We start from the raw sequence: 21,505 nt of genomic DNA on the forward strand, positions 1-21,505 counted from the left end.
ATTTAATTATTTAATACTATTACATTATTCATATTATTTATTCTATTTTTATTTAATTATATATTACATTATAGCAAATATTACATAAAGTAGAATATTAAATGGTTCAAAGTGGTCTATTTATTTTAGCTGGATATAATTTTAATGTTGACTAAAAATAAACTAAAATATATTATGTCAAATTTTAAAACATCTGTAAATATTGTAACATGTTAAAATAATATGAACATAGTTAAATAAATACCTTTTCCTAGAAAATAACTCAAAATCTTTTTATTCATCAAATGGTAATTTACAAATTATGTTTCCATTTTTTTTTTAGCAGTTTCTTTCTCAAGAGGCTATAGTTTTAACACAGTCTCGTTTTCCCACAGCAGCCCAAATTCTCCTCTCAAGCGTAGCCAGGCCATCCAGAATCCTCCGTAACCTCTCACCTCCACCTGCTCAAACCTCCTGCGTTGTCACCTCTCCTATCACCTCTCGCAATCTGCCTCCCCTCTCCTCTCCTACACACTTCCTCATGCGCCCAGCCTCTCCTCGCTGTAGCCTGGGGCTGGGAAATCCTATTAGCCTTTACCATGGGAGAGAGCAGGAGACACATCATTAATTACACACACAAACCCACTCCTGACAGTGCCAAGCTTAATCAGCCAGGACCATAAAACACACACACATACACACACACAGCAGCTAGTGCACCCACACCACAAACACACAGATGTACATGCAGGTACACACACATTTGCATTTGCAGAGAAATACCTTGCACAATTGGTTTGCAAAAACCATGCACAATTCAAAAGGTGCAAAATATATATCGAGACACCTTTGTATTTGGTTTCCATCAAAATATCCCTTAACCAATTCTCTTCGCTATTTTAGGATTAGCAGTTACACACATATAGTCAATGAAATACAAAATTCAAAAGATGTGGAAATTGGCTAAAATTTGCTAAAATAGATAAAAGCTAGAAGACAGGGTAGTGTAAGGCAGAGGAAACCAGCTGGGCGGCTTTTGTTAGAAAACACAAAAGAGGCGGCACATGTACTCTGACACACCTTGCTTAGCAAATGATTGGCACCGAAATATCATTCAACCCAGCTGTACAAAATCACTCCGCCTCATCCATATGTGTATGTTTACACAGCTCAGAGCACAGAATATTAATATTTACACATTCAACTTGGTTAAAAAAATTGATGAGTACATGGGATTTACAAGAAATGTATTTATTTAGTAAAGGAAAAATCACAGTTTGAGAAAACTACTTCAGAAAAATATTGCTCAAACACCTAAAACAAGTAAATAAAGTTTAAAGCACTCGATTGTGATAAATGCCAATTTCTAATTTGATTTCCCCATCAACAAAAAGCAACTCCTTTAAGTAGAGATGAAAATCTGGAAGAATACAAGTACAAAGTTATTTTCTTTTCCATAATTTCACCTGATATAAAACTGCAAGCAACTGACCTCAGGTGTCAACGACGAAGACAACAGTGAAAAGAGTGTGAGGAGATTCCCACAATGGCTTTTTTAAGCATCCAAGTGCGCCCTCATGTGGTGTTAAAACTGAAAAACTGAAATGTGTGAGCGCTTCTTTCACAGCTTAAACTAAATATGACTTCGACAATATATGCGTTATTTAATGTGACGTTTGTTAATTTTTTTGGAAGAGAAAACGAAACGCAGAATGAAAACATGTCAACGAAATACTTCACTACGAGTAGAATGCTAACGGGTGTCAACGCGAGTCTTTATTACCTTACTTAAAGCCACACAACTATAAAGATTCACCACTCATATTTTAAACATTAGTTTTCATCTGTATATAATCTGGAGTTGGTATTTAAAATAAGACAATACGACATTTAAACGCAAACGTCTGTTTTGGAAGCTAACGTCAGTCTCTTAACCACGACATTTTAGCCTTCACGTAAACTTTATATATAAGCCTAAACTTTCCTCAGGCATAAACATAAACGTGCATATTTATGTGTGGATACATCTAATAATGTACGTGTATGTATGGGAGTACACAGCAATGCCTTAATTCACATTTAAAAACCTGTCATAATTATCTGAAAGGTTCTGAAAAGACCCCCCCCCCCCCCCCCCCCCCATAAAACTTTACTCTACAAATTGAAATCGAAACATCTGTGAGAACAAAATTAGAAAAAATATAAGTGAAACTCAATCCACAGCACGTCTAATATAAGATCTTCACATTGTAACTCAGTCTGTAAATTTTGCAAGCTTATGGCTGCTTTTTTATAAGCAATATAAGCATTCAATTATAAAGGTTAATCAAAAAAAGGGAGATAAAAATCAGTTATAATTGTGAGCAGTTAGCAGTGCACTGCAAATCAAGGACTGTGCTTACAACATATTAATATGAAATACTGCCCGTTTTAATTCTCTCTTTTAGTCATAAAACAAAACCTAAACCAAAAACTAGATGACTTATAAACCCTAACCCAAGTATAAAATACGTTCTATACTCTTGTACAGATCATAGTATATAAGTGTACTAAGTAGTGCTTACTAACTCTAACTTGCTATGTTTTTAGAATGTAGACAATGGAGTGGACTATCGTGGAGAATAATTGTAATCAGTTTTTACTGCGTCTTTTTGCTTTTGTAGGTGTGGACTGTATCACTTTGGTTTGCCTCCGCAATACTCTCCTGTCAACCACCGGAGGCTCCTCCTCTTCTCCCGAATTGTGTTCAGCAGCTTCATCTTCCTCCGTGCTCCCCTTCTCCTCTTCAGTGCTTGTGAGCTTTTCCTCCTCCTCTTCTTCTTCATCATCAAAATCCTCATCAACTACCGGTATGATGACAGGTTTGCTCAGTCTGCTGGATGTGCGTTTGGGTGTTGGTGGAACGGGTTTAATCCTGCCTCCTCGAAGAACTCGAACTCCAGGAGGAGAATCGGGAGTTTCGTCTGAGCTTTTCCACTCATCATCATCATCTTCAGTGGTGGCAGTGTCCTCCTCTTCTTTCTGTTCAACATTTTCACCCGTCTCAGGTAATTTCTCTTCCTCTGGCTCTTCTTTTTCAGAGTCCTCTGTTGTAGGTTGGCTTTCCTCTGTCTCCAGTGGCTTGTCGAAGTCATCTTGTTTATTCACAGCTGGCTCCTCTGTCTCTATAATGACCTCTTCTTCACCTGCTGCACTCGGAGAAGCAGCTGTCTCCTCCTGTGAAGTTTCTAGCTCAGAAGCAGATGGTTCCTCTACTGTATCACTATCCTGCACAGAGGAAACACACTCAACCAGGTCGACATGAATGACTGGTGCCTCAGAAACAGCCAGTGGACGATCCGTGTCTTCGGTTTTCTCAACTGCTGAAGCTACGTCCTCAACTGAAGGAGTTACTTCCTCTTCCTGATCCTGTTGAACTTCCGCTTCCTCCTCAACTGGCGAAGCAACTTCTGCTTCTGCTTCCTGTTTCTCCTCAGTAACAAGTTCTTGGTCGATTTGCTCTACTTCAGACTTTTCAGGAATCTCAGTGATGGCATCCTTAACAAGACAAATCAGATAATGAATCTGTTAATTCTACTATGCATTTCATTTTTCCTAAAATTTTCCAAAAAAAGATTGGAAAACGTAGGGTTTGAACTTGTATTGTTCATGTTAGCACCACAGCTCAACATGTTTGAGCACACTGACCACTATGCCACAGATCTGATTAGGGTTGCAGAAAGGTGGAAAACTTCCAGAAACTTCCCGACACTTTACAGAAATTTTGTAAACTTCATTGAATTTTTGGAAATTTTCGGGAATTTTTGGAAACTTCTGGAAAATTTCCATAATTTTCAGCACCTTTGTAACACTAGACATGGTTGTAACAATATTAACAGTATTCTTTGTTAAAATGTAGAATTTTATTTAAAAATGTTATTTTGGGTGCATGGTTGATGCAATTTTTATTATTTATATTATATATATACACACACACAATACCAATCAAAAGTTTGAGGTGAGTAAGATTTCTTTTTTAAAAATCAATACTTTTATTCAGCAAAAATGCATCAAAATGACCAAAAAACTGCATTATGTTACAGATTTCTATTTTAAATAAATGCTCTACTTTTGAACTCTTTTTTTAAAAATCTAAAATACAGCAATACAAAATACTATTTAAAATAACTGCTTTTTTATTTGAATAGATTTTAAAGCTTTCTTTATTCCTGTGATCAAAGTTAAATTTTCAGCATCATTACTCCAGCCTTTAGTGCCACAGAAATCATTCTAATATGCTGATTTGTTGTTCAAGAAACATTCATTATTATTACTATTATTAATATTTAAAACAGTTGAGTACATTTTTTTATCTGAAGTAAAAAAGCTTTTATAACATTATATACTATACCATTCGAAAGCTTAAAGGCAGCATTTTTTTGGGGAAAGAAATGATAGAAATTAATACTTTTATTAAGCAAGGATGCTTTAAATTGATCAAAAGCAATGATAAAGACATTTATAATGTTACAAATGATTTTTTATTTCACATAAATGCTGTTGTTTTGAACTTTCTTTTCATCAAAGAAACCTAAAAGAATTATACTAAGCTATTTTAACATAATACTAATAATAAAAAAAAGTATTACAAGCTTAATATATATTTATTTATAAATATATATTTATTTATAATGGATCTTTGAAATTACAGTAATAAATTACATGAATGTATTTGTAAAATGTATTGAAATAGAAAACAGTTATTTTAAATAGTAACATATTTAAAAATGGTACTGTTTTTCTGTACTTTGGATCAAATAAATGCAGGTTTGCTGAGCAGAAGAGACTTCTTTAAAAAACATTAAAAATCTTACTGTTCAAAAACTTTTGACTGGTAATATATATATTTTTTCAGGATTTTTTGAGCTCAAAAAGGGGTTCAACAGAAGGGCATTTATTTTAAAAACTTTTTAGCATTTATTTATGTTCAAAAACCTTTGACTGGTAGTGTATCACGCTTTCCACAAAATTTCTTAAGCATCATGTGATACTGAAGACTGGAGTAATGGCTGCTGTATATTAAGCTTTGCAAACACAGGAATAAATTGCGTTTTAAAATATATTACAACAGAAAAACAGTTATATGAAATTGTAAACATATTTCACAATATTACTGTTTTTATGGTATTTATTTTATCAAATATTTTATATATCCAGCCTTGGTGAGCATAAGAGATATCTTTATACAGATTGCTCAAATCATGTAACAGTACAGCCTTCACCTTTAACCAAACTAAAATGTTTACCTGTGCTTCTTCCTCTGCTTCCATCGCCTCAACAGTACCATTTTGGATGATAGATTCAGCCTCTAGAGGGAGCTCTTGTGTGGCCTGTGCGTCCTCTGTTATGATTGCTGACCCCTCATTCTCCTCTTCCTGACTGTCAATCATTTCTCCATTGACTTCTGCCACCTTCACAGAGAGAGAAAATTCAATAATGGGTTTGGGTGTGTACATATTTGTGTGTGTGAACTGACAAAATTTGCACCTCTGGCACACAGAATATACTGGTTTATGAACCACAGACATGAATTTACATTGGCAACTGTTGTAAGCTAACTTGTTTGCCCTCATACTAAACCAGTGATGAGACAACCAACAAAGGATGCTGCTGTGTCTCTTACCAGAATTTCTGTATCTGCAGAAGCCTCAGTGGTTGCAGCCTCCTCCACCTGGACCGAGGTTGCTATTTCTTCTTGTTCTCCACCACTTTCTCCATCCGTGTGTTCTTTAGTCTCTGGCACAACGGCATCAGGTTCTGTGTCTGCTTCTGGTTCGACCACTCTAAATTCAAATTACAGATTAGAAATAATGAGGAGTATGAATATGTTAACATGTTAACATTCCACACTGCAATATTAATACTAATTTAGCATTAGTTGTTGTATTATAAAAAAAAGAATTTATAATAAATACTATAACAAATTCCTAGTGTTTATATATGATTTCTAGGGTGTTCTGGTCTTTAGATATGGTTTGGGTCACTCCATTGGGTCTATGGGGTTTTTACCTAATTTAATAAGCTTTACATGCAGTTGAAGTCAATAGTTTACATACACCTTGCAGAATCTGCTAAATGTTAATTATTTTAACAAAATTAAAGGAACCATACAAAATGGATGTTATTTTTTTATTTAGTACTGACCTAAATAAGATATTTCACATAAAAGACATTTACATATAGTCCACAAGAGAAAATAATAGTTGAATTTATAAAAATGACCCCGTTCAAAAGTTTACACACACTTGATATTACAGAAGGTTCAAACGCTCACTGATGCTCCAGAAGGAAACACAATCCATTAGGAGCTTTTGAAGATTAGGGTAAATTTAACTTATTTTGTCTTCTGGGAAACATGACAGTATCGTCTGTAGCTTCTGAAGGACATCCTCAAATAAAAAATATATACATGATATGATATTTAAGCAAAATAAGAAAAATGTACACATATTTATTTTGTTCATAATGCATAGTTTTTTCCTTCTGGAGCATCAGTGAGCATTTGAACCTTCTGTAATAGTCGCATATGAGTCCCTCAGTTGTCCTCAGTGTGAAAAGATGGAACTCAAAATCATACAGTCATTGTTGGAATAGGTTCAAATACACAAAAATCCTTTTGTGGGACCTAAAGGTTTTTTCTTAGAAACAGCTGTGGATCATTCAAATAACAACCCAGTATTAAGAATCAAGCATATGTAAACTTTTGAACAGGGTCATTTTTTATAAATTCAACTATTTTTTTCTCTTGTGGACTATATGTAAATGTCTTTTATGTAAAATATCTTATTCAGGTCAGTACTAAATAAAAAATAACCTCTAAAAGCAATCAGTCAATGAGGTGTCATATGTGAAGAGTTTTTAAAGACCTGTTGATTTTTTCAGGTTGGTTTTCCCCAGTACTCTCTTCTGGTTCTTCCCGCGGCCTTTTCTTTTGTCTTCGTTCGCTGCTTCGTGTGCGTGTGGAAATGGGCAAGTCACTAATTTCTACAGCAAAGAATGAAAGAAAAAAAGGCTTTAACACCCACTTAAACTGCCTGATTTGGCAGGAAAGGGTGTTTTTAAAATGATAAATTGAAGAAAAATTCAAACCACCTGCTACTTTGAGATGTTTGTTGACTACTACTACATCCTCCTGTAAAACCGAAATGAAAACAATTCACTTTACTCAGTCAAGGATTAACAGAATCTATAAATATCTACATACAAATATTTCACATTCAAAAAAACAAAATGAAGCAAGCATGTGCAAAACTACATATTTTCAAAAAATTAAACTGAAGCTAAAAATTAAACCTTCAATTGACAGATACTATGTAAACATTAGGTTAAATAATAATTTAATGTTAAGAAAATTATTAAAGTACTCAAAAAATAAGTGATTTATGAGTAAATGATTTTTAGTCAGATAGCAATCATCTTTTATTAAGGTGATGATTTATCAAAAAAAACTTTTTTTTTTGCTTTTTGAAGATATACTGTACATTTAAAATGGTACAGTAAGTGTCCAAATACTTTTCTGAGAAGTGTCTCTAAATTAAACTTTTATATGGAAGCCTTTTTTCGCCACTGAATAAATAATTTAAAAAAGGCAATTTCCAAAACTTTTTATCTCAGAATTTCGAGTTTGTATCAAGCAATTCTCAGAAAAAAGTCAGAATTCTGACATAAAAAGCTACTTTGAGATGTTTGTTGATTACCACCACATCCTCCTGTAGAACTTTTCTTCTCAAACTTGCAATTCTGAGAAATAAAGTCAGAATTGTGAGATATAAACTTGCAATTGCAAGATAGAAAGTTTGAAACTGCGAGATAAAAACGTGCAATTCAGATTTTCTTGCAATTGCGAGTTTGTATCTCGCAATTCTGACTTAACTCGCAATTATGTGTCAAAAACATTTGTTTTTACTCGCAATTACGAGTTTAAAAAGGCATAATTGTGAGATAAAATTACCTTTTGTAATTTTTTATTCAGTGGGAGAAATGAGCTTCGATAACTTTAGCTCCACTTCTGAGATATTAAAGCTAATTCTAAAAACACTAAGAAAAACATCTATACTAAATAAAGACAGGATCAAATTTACCGTGATGTCCAGGCAGCTCCCCTCAGTCATCTCCACCTGATTAACCGCAACCTCTCCATTCTTGCTTTCCTCTGTCCATGTGCTGTGGTTGGCTGTATGGAGATGGACACAACAAATCTAAAATCTAACCTATAAATCAAGTAAAGATGTGAAATTGAGCTGACAGTGTTATGTCACTTGCAATGAACAATGATATATATACTGTTAAAAGCTGCCATATTGAGAAATAACCCTGTAACTGTTAAATTTTAGAATTTTAGCAGGAGTTTCGGAAAGGTTAGCGACAGTTATGACCTTGAAAGAACCAGTGCAAAAACTTACATTGTAGTGTCATGGAGCCAAGTTTGCTTGCCACTTTCACTTTCTGATAGGGACCTCCAACTCCTTCCACCTCCCATAGCAGGTCCACATCAGCAGGGTATGTGCTCAGATATTGTCTGCATACTGGAGCAAAAAATGTAAAATTACTCTTTATATACACATTTACATATACAGTCAAGCCCGAAATTATTCATACCCCTGGCAAATTCTGACTTAAAAGTAACTTTTATTCAACCATTCAATAAGACGATGTACAAGAGGCATCATTGTGGAAAAAACGATTACTTATCTTTTATTTATATTTGAACAAAAAGTGGCATGTCCAAAATTATTCATACCCTTCTCGATAATCAATGGAAAAGCCTTTATTGGCTATTACAGCAATGAAACGCTTCCTATGAGTGCTGACCAGCTTTTTGCATGTTTCCGCTGGTATTTTTGGCCATTCATCTTTAGCGATGAGCTCCAACTCTTTCAGGTTGGAGGGTCTCCTTGCCATCACCCTGATCTTTAGCTCCCTCCAGATTCTCAATTGGATTTAAATCAGGACTCTGTCTGGGCAACTGCAAAACGCTTATGTTTTTGTCTGCTAACCATTTCTTGACCACTTTTGCTGTGTGTTTTGGGTCGTTGATTTTTCACAGTGCAGAACGTCTTGTATTTTTTAATAATACTTTGCACTGTAGCCACTGGAACTTCAAAAGTCTTAAAGCTCTTTCCTGATTTGTGAGCAGCCACAATGCGCAGCCGCAGGTCCTCAGTGAGCTCCTTTGTCTTAGCCATGACTGTCCACAAACCAACAGCAGAGAGCTTCTGTTTTTCACCTGTTGAGTTGATTAAAACAGCTGTTCCCAATGAATCAGGGTAATTACGATGCTTTAGAACAGCTTGGACTATTTGGAATGGTATAGAACTTTGGATTTTCCCATAGACTGTGACAGTTTGCAATAGGTAAGAATAATTTTGGACATGACACTTTTTGTTCATATGTAAATAGCTGAGAAATATTTTTTCCACAATGATGTTTCTTGTACACCATCTTATTATCTTTTGGGAGAATCCTGTGTCATTTCCAGTCCAAAAAAAAACTTGCTGGTTGAATAAAAATAACTTTAAGTCAGAATTTGCCAGGGGTATGAATAATTTCAGGCTTGACTGTATGTATCCTTTTATATTTATTTACAGTCTAATTTCATAACATATAGTAAAAGTAAACAAGTAAACAATGAAATGTATTTATTCTGGTGATACAAAGCTGAATTTTCAGCATCATTACTCCAGTCTTCTGTGTCATATGATCCTTCAGAACTCATTCTAAAATGCCAATTTTGGTGCTCAAGAAACATTTACTGTTGTTTTATCAATGCTAAAAAAACAGTTGTGCTGCTTAGTATTTAATAATACAGATTTTCTAATATTTCACTACAGTCTCAAAACATCTTTTCTATAAAATAACATTGTACAGGCCAGTGGAGGACAGGCATTTGCAAGTCATTTTCTTACCATCACCTCATTCAAATGTTTTTTTTTTCCTTCCTTGTGAGCATAAGGTTACAAACTAGTAAGCAGAAATCTGACCTTTTTGCATTGCTGGTGTTAAAGGGTATTTCACGCCCAGTTCATCATCTTTAAAGGAGTCCACGAAGTCCTCCAACATCTGCAAGCCATGACTGTTACCACGGTGATCCTTTCGCACAAATATAGAGTCCATGACAGGAAGTAGGTAGCACTGGCTCACAAAGCTATTACACAAGCTACCTGTAGGAGAGAAAAAGCACAGCAGATGGAGGAAACTTCTGGTGCAAAAACACTACATGTTACATTGGCTTCCATTTAAAAGTAAAAAAAAGTTACATTGGCTTCCTAGTAAAAAGTATTTGTTAACATTAGATAATGTATTAACTAACATGACTGAACGATGAACAATTCAACACAATTTTTAAATCTTTGTTTATGTTAGTTAATAAAAATACAATCATTCATTGTTTGTTCAAGTTAGTGTATTAACTAATGCTAACAAACACAACTTGTGATTACAATAATGCATTAGTAAATGCTGAAATTAACATTAAGATTAATAAATGCTGTAGAAGTATTGTTCATTCTTAGTTCATGTTAACTAATTATAATAACTTATTATAAAGTGTTACCTTTTTATCTTGAACAGTGATAACTTACTGTTAAAATTAGTTACAATTATACTGGATAACAATTATTATTATTATTTATTATTATTAACCTATATAATTACTTACAGAAAGTCGTAGCTGTTCCACTACTTAAGAAATAAATGTGCTCTGGTAAATCAAAATTATGAGATAAGTCAAAATGACAAAAAAAAAAGTCAAATTCTTGAGATAAAAATTCAGAATTATGACATAAAATAAATTTAAATTATGCAAGTCATAATTATGACATTCAAATGTCAGCATGATGCGAGTCAAAATTATCAATGTTATAATTGAGATAAAAAATCTAAAATTATGAGTAATAATTAAGATAATATAACTAAATTATAATGGTTATAACTATGACATACCGAGTCAATTATGAGAAAAAAAAATTCAAGAAAAATTATGACAAAGTCCAATTTTTTATATATCATTTAAGAAATATGTCAAACTAAATTACGAACTTCATAATTATGACACAAGTCAAAACTAAGATACTATGTCATGAAGTAATATAACAAATATTCTAAAAGAATAATATAAAAAAATAAAAAACATGGCATACCAAGTCATAATTTTGAGATCAAAAGAAAAAGATGAAATGGGTCATAATTACAATTAAAGTCCTCGTTTTAACGAGGCGCCATTTCTATTTTAACTCTAGCAACTGTAATAAAAATTTTTTGTCATAATTGACTATTTCTCTAATGACTGACTCACACATCATAATAACTTAATGATTTAATGATTTAATCATAATGATTTAAGCATGATTTTATTTCTTATGTGGGCTTCCATATGGCACAACTTTCTGTGTCTATCAAATCGTTCTCAGGATTATTATAATAATAATAATGTGTAAAAAAAATTTTTTTTTGCAGTCTGAATTAACAGCCTTTACGTGCAAGTTTTCCTACAAACTAGGCAAGGCTTAGTTTCATCTCTCACTCACCTTTTAACAAAGACATTGTAATTTATATTGTGATATAAACTTATAAGACAGTGGGCAGAATGAGCAATGCATCTACTGCACTGCCAGACTCTCCAAGGAGAAGGACCAACCTTTAGATTTGACCGAGTAGAACCCCACTGCCTCTCCATTCTTCCAGAGGATTTTGGCAAAGACATCTTCTCCGTGGCACAAGAACGGAACCTCATTAGAACCCATTTCTACAGTCCGGTAAATGATGCGGTTCAGCACGTATAATACAATCCTCTCGCCCACAGACCTTACCTGCCCAAATACAATTATACACAAGAGACAATAAATGTGACATTTCATTGGGAGATTGAGTTTTGACATTTTGATTAAAAATTACAAATAAATAAATAAATGTAAAGGATGAATTGACTATAAGATCAGTTACATGCATTTAGAAATTAAATAAGTTGAATGTTCATTTCATGGTGACTTTAAACAAGAGGTGCACAACATAATGCAATGGTCGAGATATAAAGATGATATTCCTGCAGAGGAAATCCAGACCGTCTCACAGGATATTACAACACATGGAGTGTGTTGTGCTACACGTTCCAGTGAAATGAACATGTGCAAGCATAAAGAAATGGTTGCACTGAGTATTTTTGCGTAAGTGAGAGAAAGAGTCCCTGTGTACATTTAAAAATATTTCAGGACTGTGTTCTAATAAAAGCAAGACTATGTATGCAAAGAGGCAAAAACACCTCTCACTGATCAGCCACAAACTACTGTCTGTTAGCAATTATTTGCTTGGCCAAACCACTACATTTTACTGCTCAAACATCTTGTTTGTTTCCTCTCTCTCTACAATTAAACATTCACACACATACCAAAATGCGTTTATAAAATTAAAAAAAATAACACAAGATCATTGTAGGAGTGCTTGAGAACATTTGCAAGTCCTTAACAAGGCCTCGAAGAAAATGCCAGATTTCTGCTTTTTTATTGACTTGGCAAAGAAGCGACATTCTGATTAGACACAAAGTACAAAAATGTGTCTGAATAATTTCATTAAAAAAGTTCAATGCCCAAGATTACCTTCACAAGGCCTTCTCTTGCAGGGTTTGACGTTCTAAGAATATCTTCCACTGCGTACCACTGATCAGCCAAAAACAACGCCACAGCTAGAATAAAAAAGAGAAAGGCAAAGAAGAGAAATAAAGGTAAATAAGACACTGAAAAAATTCCAACCTGACTTCCCTATAAGTTCATCCATATAGAAGCCTGTTTCTGCCACTGAATTAAAAATAAAGGTTATTGCGACTAGTTATCTCACAATTCTGACTCTTTTTCTCAGAACTGCATGATACAAACGCAATTCTTTTTTTCTCAAAACTGTGAGATATAAACTTACAATTGCAAATTATAAAGTCAGAATTGCAAGATATAAATTCGCAATTCTGAGAAATAGAGTTGCAATTGCATGATATAAACTTGCAACTGTGAGTTATAAAGTCAGAATTGCAAGATATAAACTCACAATTCTGAGAACTTAAGTCAGAATTGTGTGATATAAACATATCAGTCTTTTTTTCTCAGAACTGGACTTTATAACTTGCAAAAAAGATACAAACTTGCAATTGCAAGAAAAAAAGTCAAAATTGCGAGTTTATATCTTGCAATTCTGACTTTATTTCGTGCAAATGTAAATTTATATCGCGCAATTCTGACTTTAAAACTTACAATTGTGCATTTAAATCTCACAGTTTGAGAAAAAAAGTCAGAATTGCGAGTTTATATGACAAAAAAGTCAAAATTGTGAGATAAAAAGTGGCAATTGCCTTTTTTATTTTTTAGTCAGTCGCAGAAACGGGCTTCCATACATCAATGATTGTTATTGTCATATAATCAACTCATAATGTTATTTTCATAAGTAATAGGGGCAGGAAAGTGGGCTACCTGTAAACTGGTCCTCAGGAGCAAACAGAGCCAGGACTTTGTGTTTGAGATCGGCTCCATAAAGAGGAACAAACCCAACATTGGCAGGACTGATCCGGATCTAAAAGAGCCAGAACAGGATTCTTAAAGGAACATTCTAGTTTACAATTTAATCACTGGTGAGGCACAAAGAAAGTGAACTGGGGCAAATTTTTAAGTTTTAGTAAAATCTAGATTCTTCAGTGAATTAAAAATGACTCATTATGATCATTTTTAGATGTTATATTACAAATGCGAAACTGTAAAATTGGATAGGGCTCAGTATCATCCGATATTCTGAAGCTCATCTGAGCTCTGCTGTGTGTGTGTGTGTGTGTGTGTGTGTGTGTGTGTGTGTGTGTGTGTGTGTGTGTGGGTGTGTGCGTGTGGGTGTGTGCGTGTGCGTGCGTGTGTTTTACCTTTCTCGTGCTGGGCAGGGTAAGGTACTGTGTGTTATCTGGGTTGCTGTAGAGCAGTTTGTTCATGTAGCTCTGGGCTGAACTTTCCAAGTCCTCATGCCTGCCAGACACCAACACATCTACAGGGAACTCCATCCCTGCATGGGTCAGAGGCCACAAAAATAAATTCAATAGTTTGTTTTTTAATTAATAACTCTGTCAAATTATCCCAGAAAATTAATGAGTAATTTCAAGCATACTGATGAGTAAGAAACACCAAAATGCAAATTCCTTGCTCCATCTCAGTTTGTTCAAAAAAAGGTTTGACCTTTCTGCTTTTGCCTCTTGTTTCATCTTCGCCTGACCAAATATCTTTTAATACACCAGTATCTGCAACAAACACCCCTCACATGCTTCAATTTCATATGAAAAAGGTCTTGCAGATTGTATAGCCTTTTCAACTTAACACAATGTCATTTGTTTTAGTGGTCACTTTATAAAACCCCTAATGACAAAAAATATATATATTTGGGTTCTTCAAGTCTACCTTTGGGGTTATACAGATGATTCAGTATATGGTCACCTGAAAAGTGTTTTTTGGCTACGTAACCACAGAGGAGTCAGTTGAAAGCTAAATTGTTGCCATTAGATAGGAAAAGAAGGTGGTTTATATGAGACAATAGAAGCCAAAAAGGTTGAGAGGGAACTGCATGAATATTCTGTCTGACAGAAATTCTGGAGTCAACATTGAGCTTAGTAAGCATACAAAAATATTGGACTTTGCAAGATGAAATCTTAAACTCACAGAATTTGGGTGCAGAAAAATTCAATAGTAATAAAGGATGTTACCTAAGATCTCTATTAACCAACTATATATTGGAGTCAAGGTTTCGCTTCATTAAAACTTGACACTTCAACGCTAAAAAAAAACAGTTCTCACACACACTAAATCCCTGCACATTCAATGTCAACCATATAATAAAACTAACCATTTAAAGAAAACCAAAAATTACATGATATGCACACAAAGCTGAGACAAAACACATATTCATAAATACACAATCTCTGTTCCAACACTATCCTAAACATCATAGTTGGCTGCTGTCCATCCTCAGCTGGCCTCAATGAATCCCCTACTGTCAACAACTATCTGTGTCATGCTGACAATCAGACCGAACAGTAGCGTGCGCACACACACACACACACACACACACACACACACACACACATATACACAAACAGCCAAGCTTCACTGCTTCACTGCAAATCTAAAAAGGCTGGAATGAGTAAAGGAGTTCAACATATCACCATTTTTTTAGTGTCCAGGGGTCAGGAAGGGTTTTTTGTGAAATTTAACATAAAAATTATAATTGAAAGTTTCAAATTCTTCAAAGCTGTTGTTATACTTTATACTGATGTGATCTTTGAAATGGAGATCTATCGATGGTCGCTAATAAAATTATGACCGCTAACATGGCCATGTCGTTGCATTGTTAAAATGTTCTTCTAGACATGAATTTTAAGGACACGGCACACACAAGAAATCAATATTACGTCTGTCCATACAAGCACACCCACACAGCAATAGACAACAGCCTTAAGCCACAAAAACCTAACCAGCCACCAAAACACCCCCCATGACATCCTACATTCTTTCAGTGGAATGCATGATCTCTTTACATGTGCCAGAGGGTCACACCACAGGACCTGAGGGAAAACAACTTTTATGTTTTGCAAAAACATGAAGGATAAATGCAAAAGAGCTGCTGTTCCCCGCCCCCTTTTTTCAGAATAGGGCTGTGCCTTTAAAGCTTGTACCTCAGATACTCTGCTAAAAACATCTGTTTGGTTTTGATTATCCTGTCTATCGTGCTGAAACTATGCAATTTATACCATATTAGTTTAAACTTTTCTGAGCACACACATTCAAAGAACGCGCAAAGAAAGCAGCTGTCACATGGCATGTAAGTACTAAACTACTAGACTCTTTCAAGTCTTATTGCGCTTAAACAGTCAAATACACACAAGTTTATGTTAAAAACACACAGGAGTTACAAAAACAGTCAGTTATGTCTGTGAAGGTAAACAGCTGGGTGAGAAATAGCATGTTTATATTAGATCTATGTGGCAGCAATGTATTATACAGTAAATAAATCAATAAATCCACTGCTCTCGTCACCTCTGAGGCTCTAAATAGGACTTTAAATGGCGTTCTGTAATTGTCTGTGTTGCATGCAAAAACAAAAGGACAGCACTGTGGGTGGAAACGTGCAGATTAAGGGGCAGTAGTTTTACAATAAGATCACTTTACCACGTCACTATGGGAGCAAAATCTGACACGCTAGTTTTTTTACATGCTTGCAGAAAAAGGCTTACCAAAACCAAGTTTTCTGGGGGTACATGCCCTGGGGACCCGATTATAGCACTTAAACATGGAAAAAGCCATATTTTCATGATATGTCACCTTTAACGGCGGAGAAAATACATTCCACATCTTTAAATAAAACTAGTTTTAGCCTATAAACCCTTTGCTTGATGCATGTTTTGTTAATGTAATATAGATGCATTTGCATTATCCAACTAACATCATATAAACAAAAGACATAACATTAATTTTTAAAAATGCTTTTACTTTTGATTTGCTTGCTGTTAAATGTTAACAGCAACTTAAGCATGAGATAAAATGTAGCTTTGTGAGCATGCTATAGCTGAAGGCAAAAACATCAATAGCATGTTGTGCAGCGGCACAAGTTGCATAACAGCTGTCTACAGGAAAAGTCGGAAATAAACGTCTGGGGTCGTGCTCTAATATGCAGGAAGAAAGAGTTTTGTCAGCTGGAACCTAATACCTGTATCTATATCATATCTAAAGAGCCTAATAAGTACATCTAAGCATAATCATTCACAGTACACTACCATTCAGAAGATGCAGGTACATTTTTTTTATGTTTTTGAAAGAAGTCTCTCAAGGTGTGGTCACATTAGCAAATTTCCTGCAAAATTTCACATGCAAAAGGGTTTAATTTGTCAACAGTGTAGCGATATATATATCACTTTCTAAGTAACCAACTTTCTGTTGGTCAGTGTGACAAATCCATGCAACAAACTTGAACCAGTCATCTATGTGCGGAAATCTTCCACCCTCATATGTAATTCACAATCACAAGGACTGCTATTGAAATACTATGCTGTTTTCTTCTTTCTCTTTAAAATACATGCTTTATGTTTGCTACTAAGCACATATGGAGTACAGCATTCCAAAATACCAGTGGTCCCGTTCTGGCCAAAACAAAGGCAACCCCCACTCTGAGCAAAGCTAGCGATCCGAAATCCCATATCCTGAGTCCACACAGGCATGGTTCACCAAGGGCTTTTAAATCTATTATTGCCTCTGTTGTAGTATCACGCAAGCAGATCAGATAAAGCCAATTAACTTAATAAATCCGAGGCCAAAATCAGCAGGGGGCGTTGTTAGTGCATTACAAATGCTACACGTGGAAGTGAAGTCAGGTTGATCTAAGGCTCATATAAAAACTTTACAGTTGACAACTAGCCTCAGTATATTTTATATAAAAACAAGCAGCTATGACAGTACAGAGGCCTAGTCATCTGGCTTGAACAGGGAACGGCTGGCATAACACTCACTGGTGGACAGTACGCCTGTGTGAACATGTATGTGGTCACCACAGCTCTCCTTATATAACAAATAAGCCAGTTCCCTCATTCTCTAATATTCACACATTGTCAACTAGAATTAGCAGTCAAGCACAAAAAGAAAATTCTGGAGGCAATGGCATTTTCTCATTGATAGTCGACTCAGCATAATTACGGTGAAAGGCTAGCAAGACAATGCAAAACATGTCTCACACGCTCCTAAATGCTTTCCAACTTGTTGGGCGATTTAATTAGGAACTGACAGTGAAAGATGACAACTCAAACTAGAGTCAAAGATAACTCACAAGAGAAACATCACTGGTGGAGGAGAGACGCTGTGCTCATAAAAACAAGGAGGCGTGTGTGAGATTGTGAAGTTTCTGAGGGGAGGGTGAGCTGTTTGATTTCTGGTGCTGGATTGAACTGGTTTAGTCAAAAACGACATGACAGGAAAGCAAACTACACAATAACTTGGAGATGAAAGTCAAGACATTGGTTGAACTCTGAGGGCCTAAATGCAAAAGAAAATATATTTAACACATTTTCTAGAGACTAATTAATTGGTCATATGTAGCTAACACATTTACAGACACAGTTATTGGTTAACACATCAAACTACATTCAATTATGTCAGCAAAAGCATTTCATTCTCAGTTCATGGTCTGAATTTCAAAACCAATGCCTGAATCTTTTAACAGAACTCCTTCTCTTTCTCGTTCAAACAGAACACAGAGTTCTCTTTCCGCGGAAGGTGGATACACTATGGCTGTGTCCAAATTCAGGGTCTACATCCTTCGGAGGACTCATTTGAAGGATGTTACGTCACAGCGCCGCGACGAAGGCTGTCCAAATTCATAGGATCCTTCAAATGCGTCCTCCTTTTCCCCGAATTTGAAGGATGGGTCTGGTGGATCCTTTCCCGTCCTACCTATCCCATAATTCCTTTCGGCAGAGTGCTTCCAGTATTTTCAAATAATGGCGGACGAAGCAAGCGGTAGTAATGATGGAAGTTTAAAAAAAAACTGCCGTTTCAAAAAATATTTTTTTACAGCGGTTGTCTAGTTTGGCCTTTGGTTTTAGCGTTAAGCTTTTTTTTTTACTTTTGTATGTATATATGTTAAAAAACATCACTTTCGTAAACTAGCTTCTTTCTTACTGCCTGTGTGAATATCCCCTTACACACAGCTAATTTCTTGTTAGTGATTGAAGATGTTTTTAACGCTTTTAGGGATGAAAGAGTAGTTATTTTGTTTTGTGCAGTACAGATAACCTTACTTCTTGCTTAGCGCTGTCACGGTTGCTAGGCGACAGGATATGAGCAACGGGGAAGGGAGGGAACTGAAAGAAGTGTAGGCTGTCCAAATTCACTGACACCTACTTCCAGGTTTTGCGGTCTTCGGAGGACCCCTCCTCCTTCAACCTGGTAGGAAGGATCCTAAGGAGGATGCAGACCCTGAATTTGGACACAGCCTATATATACCACCTCACAACAAGCTCCGAAGTCGCGAATCGGTTCTTTCGAACAGTTCGTTCTGAAGAACCGATTTAAAAAATGATTCATCAAGCCCTGTACAATATTCAACATATGCCAAGCATGTTTACGTTAACATTTTGTATTAAAGTAAATAATTTGGTTAACTTACCAGTTCTCTAGTTGGATCAGTTCAAGCGCTCGGACCGTTTCGAGAACAAATCGTTTTTATTGAACCGATTCAATCGAATCATCTAAAAGATCCGTCTAAAGTGACGATTCGTTTACGAATTGGACGTCGCTAGATGCCAGTTTATGAACTCCACTAACTAAAAGTACTTTATCCAAAATAAGCGACAATTTGTTTTTAAAATGTTTAGGATTATAAATGAAGCACATTTGTTCTGTCAGTCACATTTATACAAAGTGAAGGAAACGAGTCAAGCTGAGGGGGTGTGTCAGAAAACGTGTCCACATCATGCTGATCTATGTGATAAACAAAACTCATCATAAAGCATTAATAAAACGTCTACTTTAATATATTTATAACATTAAAAAAAGAAGGTGAAAACGGAGGAATCCAAACTATCCAAATAAAACCAAAAGTAAAACAAGTCTAAATAATAAAGAATAAATGCTGAAGTTCAGGCCTGCCAATCACTTACTAACATCAGTTATTAAAAATGCAGGCAGATCCAGGAATTCGAAAGTGAACATGAGTTTCGAAAAGTGCGTGAACGCGCACGCTCATATTTTACCTAATATTTGTGCGCCTCACCTGAAGTCGCATGAACATCTCAATCGCTCTTTGATTTTTATTATTTTTATTAAATGGCCACAATTGTAATGCAGCATTTCAGCACAACGTCTCAGATACGACCACACCTTACAGATTATGAAATATCAAATCTTAAACAGCAGTAGATTTAATCTCAAACATCTAAATAAACTGCATCTCCCCTGTACTGGGCCGTGCCAGTTCAGTTTGCTTTCGCAACACGCAAGAAACTATCAATAATGCGCGTACGCGACTGGAGGAAAACTGTTGACTCACCTTAAGCCGCCTGATGGTGTGGTTTTTATGTGTTTTGTATTTTCCGTTAACCGGGTTATTTAACCAGTAGCCGATATATCACGGATCCTCCGCTTGTTGTTAATAGCGTCAGCTCGGGAACGCGGTCAACCCTGCGCGCGCACCCGTGGAGCTGCTTTCTACGGGATGTGAGAGGACTCAAATATCTCTAAAGTAAAGGATTTGAGAAGATTACTATATTTTTCTTATGTTAAAGTATCATGAGAAGCCAGCTATATTGCGATTATTCAAAATTCCAAGAAGTGCTGATAAACAGAGATAAAATTGTGACAAAAGGCAATCTTTGAAGACTGAAGTCCACTAGGTGAGGAACAGTCATCTTTCATAGGGTGTCATGTGTAGAATGTGACGTATAGGGGCAAGAGGATAAGTTCGTCAGTGGAGTTGTAAAAATAGACTTAAGTATTGCATTGGCTATCAGGCTAAAAACATTTGTATAAAAATAGCTAGCCTATACAGTAGATGGCAGTCTTGGATTGAGAAATTGATTATTCCAAGAAATGTGTTAACACAGGGCATGCAAATGGTTTAAGGTTTAACTCACTAGGCAGTAGACAGTCACTAGACAATATAAAAGGGAGTAATTGCTGAAAAACATGGAGTTAAGCTGCACAAAAAAATAAAGTGTTAAAAATAAATTTAACAGAATTAGTTCAAACAAGCTGTAGAAACGTTTCTAAATAATTTAGAGTTACATTTAGGTAGCCTACTTTTTATTATTATTATAGATGTAGTTTAGGTTATTAAAAAGTCAAGAAAGCTAAATTGTGGAAACAGTTCTTACAAATAAAACCAATGTAAAAATAAGTTTAAGCATATAATGATATTCTAGGGAATGCTTCAAATTTTATAGTAACAATTTGTACAGGACCCTTTTCTATGCTATTCTATTCTATTGGATAGGAGTCTTTTCTATTCTAACATGACAACTCTGTGCATAAGGCAATGTTTATAGAGAAATGATTGATTCAGTCAGTGTGGAAGAACTTGACTGGTCTGTATAAAGACAAGTCCTAATCCTGGCTGAACACCTCTGGTGTGACTTTAAATGCAGACCTTGAATCAAAAACTCATCACCAAACACCAATGACTTGTACACACTACATGGGACAAAAGTATTGGGACACCCCCTTCTTTAGAACAGAAAAAGGCACTTCCAAAACTAATATGGAAACATACTTATTAAAAACTGTATTTCCATCTCTGTTGCAACAGTTTTGTATTAGTCTAAAATGACACATACATACAAGTCATTGGTGTTTGGTGATGAGTTTTTAGCTCAAGGTTTGTATTTAAAGTCACACCAGAGGTGCTTAGCCGGGATTAGGAATTGGCTTTATGTAGCCAGTCAAGTTCTTCCACACTGACTGAATCAGTCATTTCTCTATAAACATTGCCTTAT

At 35.4% G+C, this 21,505-nt stretch overlaps 1 protein-coding gene across 1 annotated transcript; it reads right to left on the bottom strand.

The window, feature by feature from the left end:
- Positions 1 to 1,214: 1,214 nt before the first annotated feature.
- Positions 1,215 to 20,396, bottom strand: fam169ab (family with sequence similarity 169 member Ab). The gene is made up of 13 exons (XM_073824618.1): positions 20,065 to 20,396; positions 13,907 to 14,043; positions 13,470 to 13,569; positions 12,609 to 12,694; positions 11,654 to 11,825; positions 9,999 to 10,178; positions 8,421 to 8,543; positions 8,100 to 8,191; positions 7,111 to 7,150; positions 6,885 to 7,002; positions 5,642 to 5,801; positions 5,265 to 5,429; positions 1,215 to 3,516 (listed from the first exon to the last, which is right to left on the bottom strand). The coding sequence occupies exons 2-13, from the start codon at positions 14,039 to 14,041 to the stop codon at positions 2,611 to 2,613; spliced, it is 2,277 nt and encodes a 758-aa protein (XP_073680719.1). The 5' UTR covers positions 14,042 to 14,043; positions 20,065 to 20,396; the 3' UTR covers positions 1,215 to 2,610.
- Positions 20,397 to 21,505: the final 1,109 nt, after the last annotated feature.

The sequence above is a fragment of the Garra rufa genome, chromosome 19, assembly GCF_049309525.1.
Source record: "Garra rufa chromosome 19, GarRuf1.0, whole genome shotgun sequence".
Classification (NCBI taxonomy): domain Eukaryota; kingdom Metazoa; phylum Chordata; class Actinopteri; order Cypriniformes; family Cyprinidae; genus Garra; species Garra rufa.

Bases quoted from the DNA above. Each gene is read 5' to 3' on its own strand.
- fam169ab (XM_073824618.1), bottom strand. From the start codon at position 14,041: ATGGAGTTCCCTGTAGATGTGTTGGTGTCTGGCAGGCATGAGGACTTG. The intron at 10,179-11,653 runs GTTGGTCCTTCT...TCTCTCCTACAG, and splicing joins CTACTCGGTCAAATCTAAAG to GTAGCTTGTGTAATAGCTTT. The intron at 3,517-5,264 runs GTAAACATTTTA...TGTCTTGTTAAG, and splicing joins AAGCAGAGGAAGAAGCACAG to GATGCCATCACTGAGATTCC.